We start from the raw sequence: 11,666 nt of genomic DNA, 5'->3' as shown, positions 1-11,666 counted from the left end.
TGCAAGCTAAGTGCTCTTGAGACAATAATTAGAAGGAATTAAAACTAGTAGTCATGTAACTTTGCATGTACTATTAACATAAAATTAGGTACAAATTATGTTTAATTAGTCTCCCTACATGTTCTTTTATTTTATTTGCTTTCAACCTCTCATTCTAAATATAAATTGTAAGAATAATATGAAAATATATTTCAATAGCAAACTTTCTAATGCAAAGACTAAGACATTGGAGGAAACTAATTTAGTATGTATATGTTGATCATAAAGCCTTTAGATTATCTTTTATTTCTATCTAAATCATAAAATTATGTTGATCATAGACCCTTCAGATAAATTTTCATGTTTAAATTAAAAAATATTTTTAATTATAATCGTTTTGACAAATAAGAAACACAACATCTATTTCTAAAAGCAGACATACTTATTTAATCATCTACCTCTGTTTCCTTGGATTAGTCCCAACACATGCAATTTTAATCAATAAGCTAGAACTTACGGAGTTTTGAGTACATCTTACTAGCTAGAACTAAATATACTAAAACAATCCTTTCCAAAATAAAAGAAAAAATTATATGAAAGAGATTTTTCATGTTAAAAATACTTTGTATTATGAGCTTATTAACTTGTAGACCTATTTGAGGATGTAATTGTGATACAATTTACAGTCAAGTTGTGAGCAAAAGATATTGTCACATTGTGTTCGATAAATTAACTGCAAGAATCTCTACATGCCTATTTCATTCTAGGTTCATTCAAGAGGAGGAATATTATTTTGTTTTCGCTATTGTTATCAACAATCATAGTTTGATTTGTTCGTTTCTTCCTCATTAAAATCCTATACAATAGATTCATGTTGTTTGATTTCATTTGATTCTTATTTGGCCATCAACGGATGATCAAATGACTTCTTGCAGTTCATTTAGGTAGTAACCATCACTGCTACAACTCATCCATCTGTAGACGATTATTGGCAACCAATGGCCAAACGCCCAAATACCAAAAGCTATCCAACATGACCTTTCACCATCTACTTTTGGTTTGCACTCTTCTTCTTCCACCTATTACAATCAATTTCGAGGTTCTGATGATCGATCTCTTACTATAAATATTATCGTTTTTTGTTGTTGCTGAATTCACAGGAAGAAACATCAATATGAAGAAGTTTAATAAGAAAGGCTCTTGCATTGCTTCTTATTGCTAGCACAGAGGATCAACTCCAAGGTGTGGACTCAAGCAAAAGGATAAGTACTCCATTAGAGATGTACAGAAGATGGCAAGCAGAAAGGCTGTTACTTGCCATGGCATGCCGCATGTGTACGATATGTTCCTCCACCATGTAACAAGTAGCCTATCAAGGGTTTACAAAGTTCCATTGGTTGTTGTTGATGGATCAAAGATCCTTGCTGTTGCTATTGTCATATGGAAACATCCAACTGGAAACCCAACTACTGCCCTTCAAAGTTAAAACTAAACCTGTGACTTAACCAGTTTGTCATTTCCTTATGGAGGTTCATGTCGTTTTTCTTCCTAACATATAGTAGTAGGACTCTACTCTGGACAAGCATGAAATCTAGTTTGATTGCATCTTTAAATACAATAACTCCAGGGAGATGTGCTCACCTAGATAATAATACATAAATAATACCATGTAATCTAGAATGACCTCTGCAATGGAAAGTTGAATTTCATGTAAAGAAAAACAAAAATATAGCCCATCTACACTTATATACATACGCAGCATAGCTTTTTCTCATGGTGAAAAGATTGATGCTTTCAAAATAATTGATGAATCTGGATGCTGAACTGCATTGCCATTAGTAGGTTGTTTTTCCCCTTGCCATTATTAGCCATCCTACATTGTTAATAGCGGTGTAAACGGACGGGATTCGGATCAGATAGTGGTATATCCATATCCGCATCCTATTATATTCGGATAATGTCCTATCGGTTTTTGGACGAATTCTGTCGGATTCGGATGATAATCGAATAATTATTTTCTTAAGTAGATTCTTCTAAACGGACATAAATATAGATTGAAGACAAGTTTTAGACTACATATTTATGTCTTTACCTTTTTATTTGTGAGGGCTACGTTTGAAATTTAAGAATTTAACAATTTTAGTAGATATTTTAGTAGAAAATCTAGAAAAATAATCACATATCATAGGCAAAATTTATAAAAATAAGAATAATAAACCTAAATAAGTAACTTAATCGGATAATTTTATCGGACGGATAATATTCGGTAAGAAAGGGATATACCAAATCCGCATCCTATTAATAATCGGACGAATTCGGATACCCCTAAACGGATGCGGATACGAATTCGGAAGCGGATTTCGGTTATCCATTTACACCCCTAATTGTTAACAAGTATGACAGACATCCATCAAAATTCAAAATGCATATAATAAGCAGCAATGATTCACAATCAACTTCAATGTTCATTATGAGAAAAACTACTCTTAAAGATAAATTCCATCATCATCAAAAATCGAATCTCTAATCAAATAAAACAGTTAAGTCTAGGCACTACAAAGACAATGTCTTCCTTTTTATTGCAAAACTGACATAGAAAGGAAGGTTGTAATGCACAACATAGGGACAGCCCAACCAAATATCGCAAACAACCATTAGGTTAAAGGGCACACAAAAAATTGAATAAGGAGAAATCAATTTATTGTTCAGCAGAGAAGCAGCCAGAAATAAATTCAGCAAAATTAGGAAACTCACAATTCAGAAAATTTTGAAAGCAATAACATGATCAAAAACAGAATTAATAATGTACCTCAGACCAGTACAACAACACAATGCAATAAAATCTGAACAAAAAGATCAGAACAGATGATAAAAAAAAAATTAACAACAAATAAAAAGCTGAGAAAGGTTCCCTAGTCAATTATAAAACTATTGGGATGACAATCACAGAGAAAAAATATTAGTACTCTACTCTTCTTTATAATCCATTACATCTCATATAACTTGATCAGTAATGTCTCACCCAACAAGATTGTGATTCAGTGCTTCTCATCAACAATAGTAATGACGAATTTACATCTTTTTCAAATTTCTAGAAAATCTTATTTTTCCTTTTGGTTGCCTTCCAAATATAGCCTGAAAGAATAATCACCACTGTAAATACAAACGTGCTTATTCCAACAAGAAACTTCTGCATTCACTGTTACAAATTACTTCACTATACAGATTACAATCAGTAAGAAGATTTTTGTTTCACCCACAATAATTAGTATCCCCCATCTCAAATCCCCGATAAAAAAACCAAATCATCTTCAACCGTAACTCAGTCGAGAATCTAGAGGGCGCATGGTAGTCTCACGTCGAGGAATCCCAATCTCACAGGCATTGACTCTAGCAGCAAATCGGAGAGAACAAAGTGACTCTCCTACAGATGATGGGTCTGGTGATATGTTGACAAACATCATGGTCTTGGAATCCCCACCTAAGCAAGGCTGTTGAACAATCAACATAAGAGACGTCAACAAATGCGCATAATGGTCCAGAGTAATGATTCCCAGAGTACCAAACAAAAATCATTATATCATCTAATTTAGACAGAAAACATGAAAACTTTCAATTGAATCAAGTATGGCAAATGATTTCTAGATAGAGCATATTACAGAAGATACAGAGAACGATGTTGTTGATGTAGGAGATGAAGAAAAATGATATTCCTTGTAAATCTCAATACGATGCAAGTGCTTGATAATACTTCATCTGCAATGGTATCTGGCTCAGGAATTTCTGGTTTAATTTAAGGTGAAATACAGTTCCAGTGTAAAAAGGAACAACATTTCTAACACAAGCAAAACTAAGCAGAAAATTTTGAAAAAACTTGAAATGAAGTATTTAAAGTCATTCTAATGAATCTGATAGCCCTAATTTGAGAACAATTTCATTACAGCATGCAGATAGAAGTTGCTTTTTGTGCCATTACCTGCAGAAGATGAGTAAGCTTTGAATTTCTGAAAGGAACGTGCTCCTCTTTTTTAGCAAGTGAATTTATCACATCACTTAAGTGTGATAAACTTTTGTTGATGGCCTGTTAATCATTGTGAAGGAATCAGAAATTTAAATTTGAGAAGAATAACAGTGGAAGAAACAATAAAGAAAAGAAAGATTCACCTGAGTTTCTTTGAGCCGGTCCCCGGTAGAACAACTCTTAGCAAGTCTTTCACTACCAGCAAGGTCAATAAGGTTGAGTACACCATGAACATGTTGTTCCGTATGCTAACAAGTCATGCAATACTGTAAGTGATCAAAAGCAAATAACCTATGAAATATATCAGAGGTTTGACCTGTACCTCATTAACACCAGAGATCCGCAAGGTGAAGATAAAATGACTTCTTGAAGACTGCTCATTCATTTGGGTCTTGCCAACAGACCTAAAAGTAACAACACCGATTCCCATGGCATCAAATTTTCAACAAATTTCTACTGAAAAAATAATGTCAAAATCTGGAAGAAGTAGGGCCATAATAAACCCAAAATCCAGATAGAGGAAATTTTGAAGGGGAAAAAAGCTTATTTTTAATTCACTAACCTGCTTTGTGCAGCCTGTTGTAGCAGAAAGGATACCTCTTTGATTTCACAAACATCCACAATTGTGAGATCAGAGACATGTGTGTTGCCATTTGCATCGTGTCTGATTGTATACTGCTTTCCAGCTACATTATCCATCCTTGAACTGTCTAGACCACTTAATCGATTCGTTGCAAGCAAATCACGGATTGTCTCATTGTATATCTCCAACATTGAGGCCTACAGAAAAAAAATAGTTGGAATATGCTCGAAGACAATAAAGGTATTCAAATCAATCACGACTAAACATATTATGAGCAAGATTTAACTATATTAACTACCTGCATTTTGTATTTCCACCCTTGGGATATAAGTGACTGACTAGTTTGAAATATCTGTTCCAAAGACCGAGGTATCAGCCCTTTCTGCTCCGGAGCTTCTGGTTTTCCCATCATGGTATAGGTCTTGCCAGAACCAGTCTGGCCATAGGCAAATAAGCAGACCTGCCAAAATTTAAACAAAATTTGTCACTCATTTGAATTATAAAAAAGATATTCAACACTTCTCTAATAGTCAAAACAAAAACACAACAATATTCAACCTAGATTTCAACAAGTTAGATGAGCAAGCCCAAAAATGTGCCATTACAGCACAGTAACCATAGACAAGCTACAAAGATGATAACATAACTGCCTACTAGTCACTTGAGAAGTTCACTCATACATACAGATGAGAACAGAATTATTTTAAGGAAGCATGGAAAAAGTTTTTTTTTTTTTTTTTTTTAATCCACCTTATAGCCATCAAGGGCATTTTGCACCAGTTGTGAAATTTCCACAAAAACGTCCCCTTGCGACGCTTCATGAGTGAATACTTGATCAAATGTGAAGGGGTGTTTTTGCCCTGTCAAATGTTTGAAATTCAATCTTGATTAGCCCCAAGTGAGACATAGACCCAGGAATTAACCTTCTACAAGATAGTAAACAGAAAAAGAGGGGGGGGGGGGGGGGACTCAATTCATCCAACTACAAAGATTTTAAATAATTAATTTTACCATTTTGCACTAAATCAATTCCCCTTCCAAGAGCTTCTGTTGAAGTGGGATAAGAAATAACGGTCATCTCAGATCCTGCACCATCATGTGGCAACAAGGGCCGAACTCTACAGAATACCCTGATATTCCCTTTTAACTCCTGCACAGTTTACAGAATCAGTGAAAAGATGCAAAAAGGAGTGTCATGGAGAAAGTATCCAAGTATTACCAATATGGTGTTGTGCAACTTTTTGCGTAGCTTTTCTGCTTCAATAATTTGAAGTTCTGACTCTGCCAGATGATTCTTTAAGTCTTCAACAACTTTCTTTTGCTCTTCAAAGTCAGTCCTCAAATCAGAGGCTGACAAATTGGCTCTCTAGACACAAATGGCAGAACACAATTAGCAAAACTCTAAAAAAGATGAAAACCTTTCTAACCGATCAATAAAAATTCCTCCTCAAGAGCATAACGACCAAATGCAAAATATATTTTCCAAGATAACATCACCTGCAGTTTTTCATTTGCAGCTGCTAACTTGTTCTGCAGTTTGCTAATCTGCCCCCTCTGATCAGAGCATGTACCCTGCCAAATTAACCAACTACCATGACTTCATTCATCACAAAGATGAGATGCAGTGGAACAAAATAAAAAGTAACCAACAGACCTCCAAAGAGCTTGATTTCACTATCATCTTGTCTAACTCAGCAGTTGACTTCCCTGTAGTCTCTTGGTACTTCGCTATATCTGCAGATAGTGTCTGCACCTGTAACAATTGCCGATCACGATCTTCCCTTACTTTTTGGAGCTCATCTCTAAGGCAACACATTTCACTTTTTAGTGTTTCCTTTTGTTTAATAGCATCTTCCTGTGAATGCTGAAAAAGACAAATGAGTCATCAATCATATTAGGCCATTAGAATCAAATGGTTGTTTCCTCTAATGCATTCATAGTCTTGATTATACTCGGTGTCACCTATATGAGTTTTAACATTTCCATGTTCAACTTCATAACTAGGGATTTAACGCTCAACAATATCCTTCTTTTGGATGGGGAGGGATTCTTTTCATCTACCAGCAGTTCTTTGGTGTGAGGATCCAATTCTATTATAAAAGGTACAATAGTTCAACAGACCTATTGACATACAGGACATTAAGTACCAGAAAGATACTACATTGGTTGTACATATCCTTAGGAAGCACATGTTTCAAGCCCATGGTGGACAAGATAAGAAATATTTGATTTGTTCATATCAAGAAATGTAAGTGAAGACTCAAAACAATTGAATAACGATGTTTGAGCAATCTATATCGGAAAGGGAACCATCTCAAGCCCTCTTGTTCTCTGTCCTGTCTTGTTCTGACTCTCCCTCTCCTACATTTGCAACATTGTCTAAATCAAGGAAATTTTGGGAATAGTTGTTTTAAAGCGATTGCAGATGCTGTTTTATTTATAAGTCCCATCTAAATAGAACTATAAAGATCTCATTTTCTGGTTATTTAAACTACATAAAACTTAAAAGTTACGAAAATTAAAAGCATTCTGAGATTCTCAAATTAAACCCCTAAAAGTAACTTAAAGACTCAGATTGGAAACCAAAAGCAAACACTAGCAGTGAATCCTAGAAGGTGAAGATTAGACAGTTAGAATTAAGGATTCATTTTGTGAAACCTAGAAGGTGAAGATTAGACAGTTAGAATTGAGGAATCATTTGTTAATTCATTTGCCTCACTTGAGGCTTATCAAGGACTCCTCTTCCCAATAGCAGTCACCACGTCTCATACTTGTGAGCCTTGGGACAAGATTTTGTGATGACAGTTCCAGTGAAAACTTAATAATGTTGGGTGGGACCTAGGAAGCTGATGGATCTGAAGATATAAGCTGCAGTTCTATAGAGAACAACATTACTGAGGTTTTCAATTATTTCTCACATGTTAGATCAGTTGGTCATACAAACATACATGATACATTGGCATGATCGCATCACTACCTATCCAGGTCCAGGCAAAAAAAATTCAGCTTCAACTGTTATTTTGTACATGCTACTTCTCCCACGAGGAAATCAAAGTTCAGTATACCCCATCCCATGAAATCACTAATTTCAAGGTCATTATGTTTATAATATTTTAATTGATATTTATATGTTCAGTATACAAGGAGGAAAGAGCAACCCACGTGTAGAATAACATACAAATGACAGCAACTGCACGCTAACCCTAAAGACTTACTCTGAAAGTATCTATTTGATCCTGCAATGAATTACGGTGAACCCTTAAGGTGCTGAGACTCTCTAGTATTGCAACTTTTTCCTGTTCTACACGTTTAAGGGCCTCGTTGGCTGATTCAACATCTGTCTGCAGTTTGCTGTTGTATTGCTGTAAGTTTGTATTGTACTCTTGGAAGCCCTTGGATGTTTTATCAAGGGATGCCATCTGCAAGACCCCCACCATAACATCAGGGTGTTTTCTGGTCAAAAATAAATTATGAATTATAAACAACTAATAATGCAGCCTCTTCGTTACCTTCTGATTAACATCAGATAGTTCTTCACAAGTTTGTTTCAGCTCTTTTGAAAGAGAAGCTTGTGCACTTTCAACAGCAATTCTAGCATCCTTTTCCTTTTCATGAGAATCAAGTGCATCCTAAAGTTTGTTTAGAAAATAAATACATCAAAAGGCAAGAACAAACAAAAGGAATAATATCAGAGACAAGATAAAATCTTTGCTGCAAAAAAAAGAAAAAGTTTAATGTAGCTAACCTTACCAACTTATCTGCTTCTTCCTTCATGCATCTGGCCTCTAAAGAAGCGTTATTTGCCACAAGTTCTGCAATAATACCATTGGATTCTTCCTCCTTTTTTTTCATTTGCATCTCTAAACAGGTTTGAGCAATGTGAGTTCAAAAGATGGAATATTTTTCTCCCACAGTTCAGAACTAAAGAATGTCAAACCTACCAAGTTCAGCACGCTCATTCTCAGCGCACTCTACCATATTCTTAAGTTTCTCCTGATCAAGGACATGGGAATCCTCACGTTCCAGAAACCACTTGATGCAGAGCCGAAGTTTTCTGACATACTCCGTCATTTGCTCACATTTTCCCTGCAAAATCAAAAGAAAACATTGTTGAGTAAGTTGAAATCCTCAGAAGCATACGATAAGGGACGTCAAAAACAGCTAAGAAAGCAAAAATAAATAATTGAGCTACCTTAAAATCAAATTTCTTCCCTTTCATTTTCTCATTGAGAAGGGCTTCTGCATCCTCTAACGTAAACCCAATGCTACCGCACAGAGAGCCAGCAGTACTAGCTGGATCGCCGACTGTAGCAAGATCTTGATCCCCATTCAGTACAGAGAAGACCTGACGCGCACGACCACTGCTGACCGGTGCCACCGTCTTTCCAGAACCAATCTTCCGACGCTTGTCTATTGGAACTTCATCAAGCTTACCTTTCTTCTGTTATCGAGCAAATAAGGCGAGGGAGTCAATCGAAGCTCAAGAATAAAGGGAAAAACGTCAAAACTCAAACCCTAAAAACGGAAGAAAGAATAGGAAAATAGGAGCGAATTTCTACCCATCAAAAAGAAAAGAGCGAATAGATACTTACATTAGAGGGACTACGAGGTGGAAGCGCGTTGCTGATAGGGGGCTTGTTCTGGTTTCTCGAAGCCATTTTGTAGCAAAGGGATTGTAACTGGAGCACCCAATGAGGAAATCGAAATTGCTTTTCCTGAAGTGATCAGAGAGAGAGAAACGATGGAGAAATTAGAGCTGGAAGAACTGAATAATTTGAAATCTAAATGAACAAAAAGAGTTAAAAATTAAGGCAGCGTCCTCTCACTCTCGCTCTCAATCCTTCTCGTTCCTGTCTGCGTGATGGTCTTCTGCTTCCGGTTCTTGAGATTGAGAATCGGCCTAACACTTTAACCTCGGTTTAACTGTGGTTAGGGATTGCAAGGGAAACCAAGGATTGGAAGATTGAGATTTGAGAGAATGAGAGAGAGCCGGAAGTACTGAGGAGCGTGTGTTAGAAATTTTTTTGAAATGCGATCTGGCGCCACTGGGCCGGTGTTAGGCGTTTCTTTTTCTTTTTCTTTTATCGTTCACGGCTAGGAAAATTAGCCGTGTTAAAAAGGAGATTTCAATTAATATTCCTATTCTTTGACACCAAAAAAAAATTTTGCAGGATTAAAGTAGTATAAAGTATAAACCATGTGTCCCTTCGTATCGTTTCTTTCTTTTCTTTTTTTTTTGGTAAAAAATTAAGCCGTATCGTTTCTTTCCGATTCCATATGATATTGTTTCCTCTTCCAATTTTTTTTTTCGTTTTTTTCTCCTCTATTTTAGAATTGATGATTTTATATGTATTATAGATGGAGGACTATCACACATACCCCCAGGGAGAGTGTAGCTCTCACTAAGAGGCAAGGTTTAAAGTATCCCACGATACCATACGATACTAGCCGATACGTATCCATATTTGACACAACCGATACGATACATTTCGATACGTCTCTCTATTGAATTACACTAAAATACATTAGCCAGAGCGATACAATACTCGATACAAGACGATACGTCTCTTAAAATCACCTGACCGATATGATACTCGATACCGATACTTTAAACCTTGCTAAGAGGTGGGTCATTGCCAATTAAGCTAACCCTTTGATGGTCTTCCAACACTTAATTCATTGGAAATGAATTGCGTTATATTAAATATAAAACAAAAACCTAAATACAGGTAAATGCTGCCCTCTACGTCATCCTTAACCATTGTTGAGAGACATGGTGCAAATCACCTAGCAGAATTAACAACTAGTGAATAAAATCCTCGCTAGTATTTAACCTCATGCATTTTTGTTCAAAGACCCAACTACTGAAAACCCCCTTCAACTCAATGATTTCCTCTTCCCGCCCTCTCATCTCCTTAGGGATTGCATTTCGCCGCCACAAGCAGTCAACTTCGTTCATCAAGTTAGGTTGAACCCACATTTGTGTCCAACCAAGCTCAATTGCCTTGCACAAACCAACACGTATAGCCAACATCTCCATGCTTAAAACACTGTTAGCCCCCATGCATCCATCAATAAAAAAAATCACATTGTCAACCCACTGGTGGTTCTCACCATGATTCCTACCTACCACAGTATCCTTGTAGAGATCCTTAATAGTCTATGGCAAGAAAATCTAGTGGAGGACAAACCCAAACATGAGTTGTTGGAACAGAAATCTTGTAAAAAAAGCTTGGATTCTCCATTGCTCAAAAAACTGCTAGTTTATGCCATTATCCTCAAGTGTAGAAGGAAGATTTGAAAACCTTCCCCTAGCATCATCAAAGATATGCTGAATCAATGCTTTAAGGATGACATTCATGGGTAAACCACAACCTATACATCAAGGAGGTGAAACTAAAACAATGAACTTGTTGGCGAAGTTCCTTGCCAATGATGTGAGTTCTTAGCCATGACGCTTTCTCTGACCAAGTTCCCAAAGCCCTCATTGCAAAACCATTCTAGTGGAGCACCGCCTCCCATTCCTAGTTGCAAAGGAGCAATGGAAGAAGAGGTTTGAAATATCTTTAATCCCAATGCCATAAAGAACATAAGTTGAATCCACCGTAAAACCGCAATCTAACAATCAATTCTTAGCAATGAGACGATCTTGCACCGCCAACCAGCAAATAATAAAGAATCATGGTTAAGCATACTAAAACCACACCAGCCCTTGCCATTTGACTATAGGCCTAGGAGCACGAAGGTACTCCCAAGCCATTCTCATGCTGTACACCCCAATAGGCGAACGCACCCAGACAATGGTATCTCGATGCAACTTATGATTGACTTTAGCTGCAACAACCTTCCCCCAACATTCAAGCAACACAAGATCCTAGGTAGGCATTTGCCAAAGGCCATTACAGTCCATTAAGGTCTTAATAGTCGCAAAACCTATCACCCTAAGCTAGTGCAATCAAAATGCCCTCTATACTCAAAGGCCCATGTTTCAGCCATGGATGAGACCATAACAAGGTTTGAGAACCATCCTGTAGTTGATACCAAGTACAACGTTGCCCTTGTTGATGAAGATGTAAAATAGAC

The 11,666-nt window shown here is 36.6% G+C and overlaps 1 protein-coding gene across 2 annotated transcripts; it reads right to left on the bottom strand.

Annotated features, from left to right (window-relative positions):
• Nucleotides 1–2,923: 2,923 nt before the first annotated feature.
• Nucleotides 2,924–9,654, bottom strand: LOC149028772 (kinesin-like protein KIN-14C). Of its 2 annotated transcripts, none has more exons than XM_089138989.1 (18): nt 9,410–9,654; nt 9,176–9,298; nt 8,776–9,024; nt 8,525–8,669; nt 8,334–8,443; nt 8,093–8,212; nt 7,799–8,002; nt 6,238–6,438; nt 6,081–6,155; nt 5,803–5,949; nt 5,595–5,733; nt 5,334–5,443; nt 4,882–5,043; nt 4,563–4,780; nt 4,323–4,404; nt 4,144–4,248; nt 3,956–4,060; nt 2,924–3,470 (listed from the first exon to the last, which is right to left on the bottom strand). In XM_089138989.1, the coding sequence occupies exons 2-18, from the start codon at nt 9,239–9,241 to the stop codon at nt 3,291–3,293; spliced, it is 2,418 nt and encodes an 805-aa protein (XP_088995115.1). In that variant the 5' UTR covers nt 9,242–9,298; nt 9,410–9,654; the 3' UTR covers nt 2,924–3,290. The 2 variants fall into 2 exon arrangements, with proteins under 2 accessions (XP_088995115.1, XP_088995106.1); XM_089138980.1 differs by having other exon boundaries at nt 2,925–3,470; nt 6,238–6,447.
• Between the last annotated feature and the right edge of the window lie 2,012 nt (nt 9,655–11,666).

This window comes from Hakea prostrata, chromosome 1 (assembly GCF_041222555.1).
Source record: "Hakea prostrata isolate BN-2017 chromosome 1, UWA_Hpros_2, whole genome shotgun sequence".
In the NCBI taxonomy this organism is placed as follows: Eukaryota; Viridiplantae; Streptophyta; class Magnoliopsida; order Proteales; family Proteaceae; genus Hakea; species Hakea prostrata.
This window is presented reverse-complemented; position numbering and strand designations above follow the sequence as displayed.

What these genes read in the sequence shown, in the direction of transcription:
- LOC149028772 (XM_089138980.1), bottom strand. Translation starts at nt 9,241, where the DNA reads ATGGCTTCGAGAAACCAGAACAAGCCCCCTATCAGCAACGCGCTTCCA. An exon ending in AGGAAGAAGCAGATAAGTTG is followed by an intron (nt 8,213 to 8,333) that starts GTAAGGTTAGCT and finishes AACAAACTTTAG; the next exon opens with GATGCACTTGATTCTCATGA. An exon ending in ATCAAATAGATACTTTCAGA is followed by an intron (nt 6,448 to 7,798) that starts GTAAGTCTTTAG and finishes TGTCTTTTTCAG; the next exon opens with CATTCACAGGAAGATGCTAT.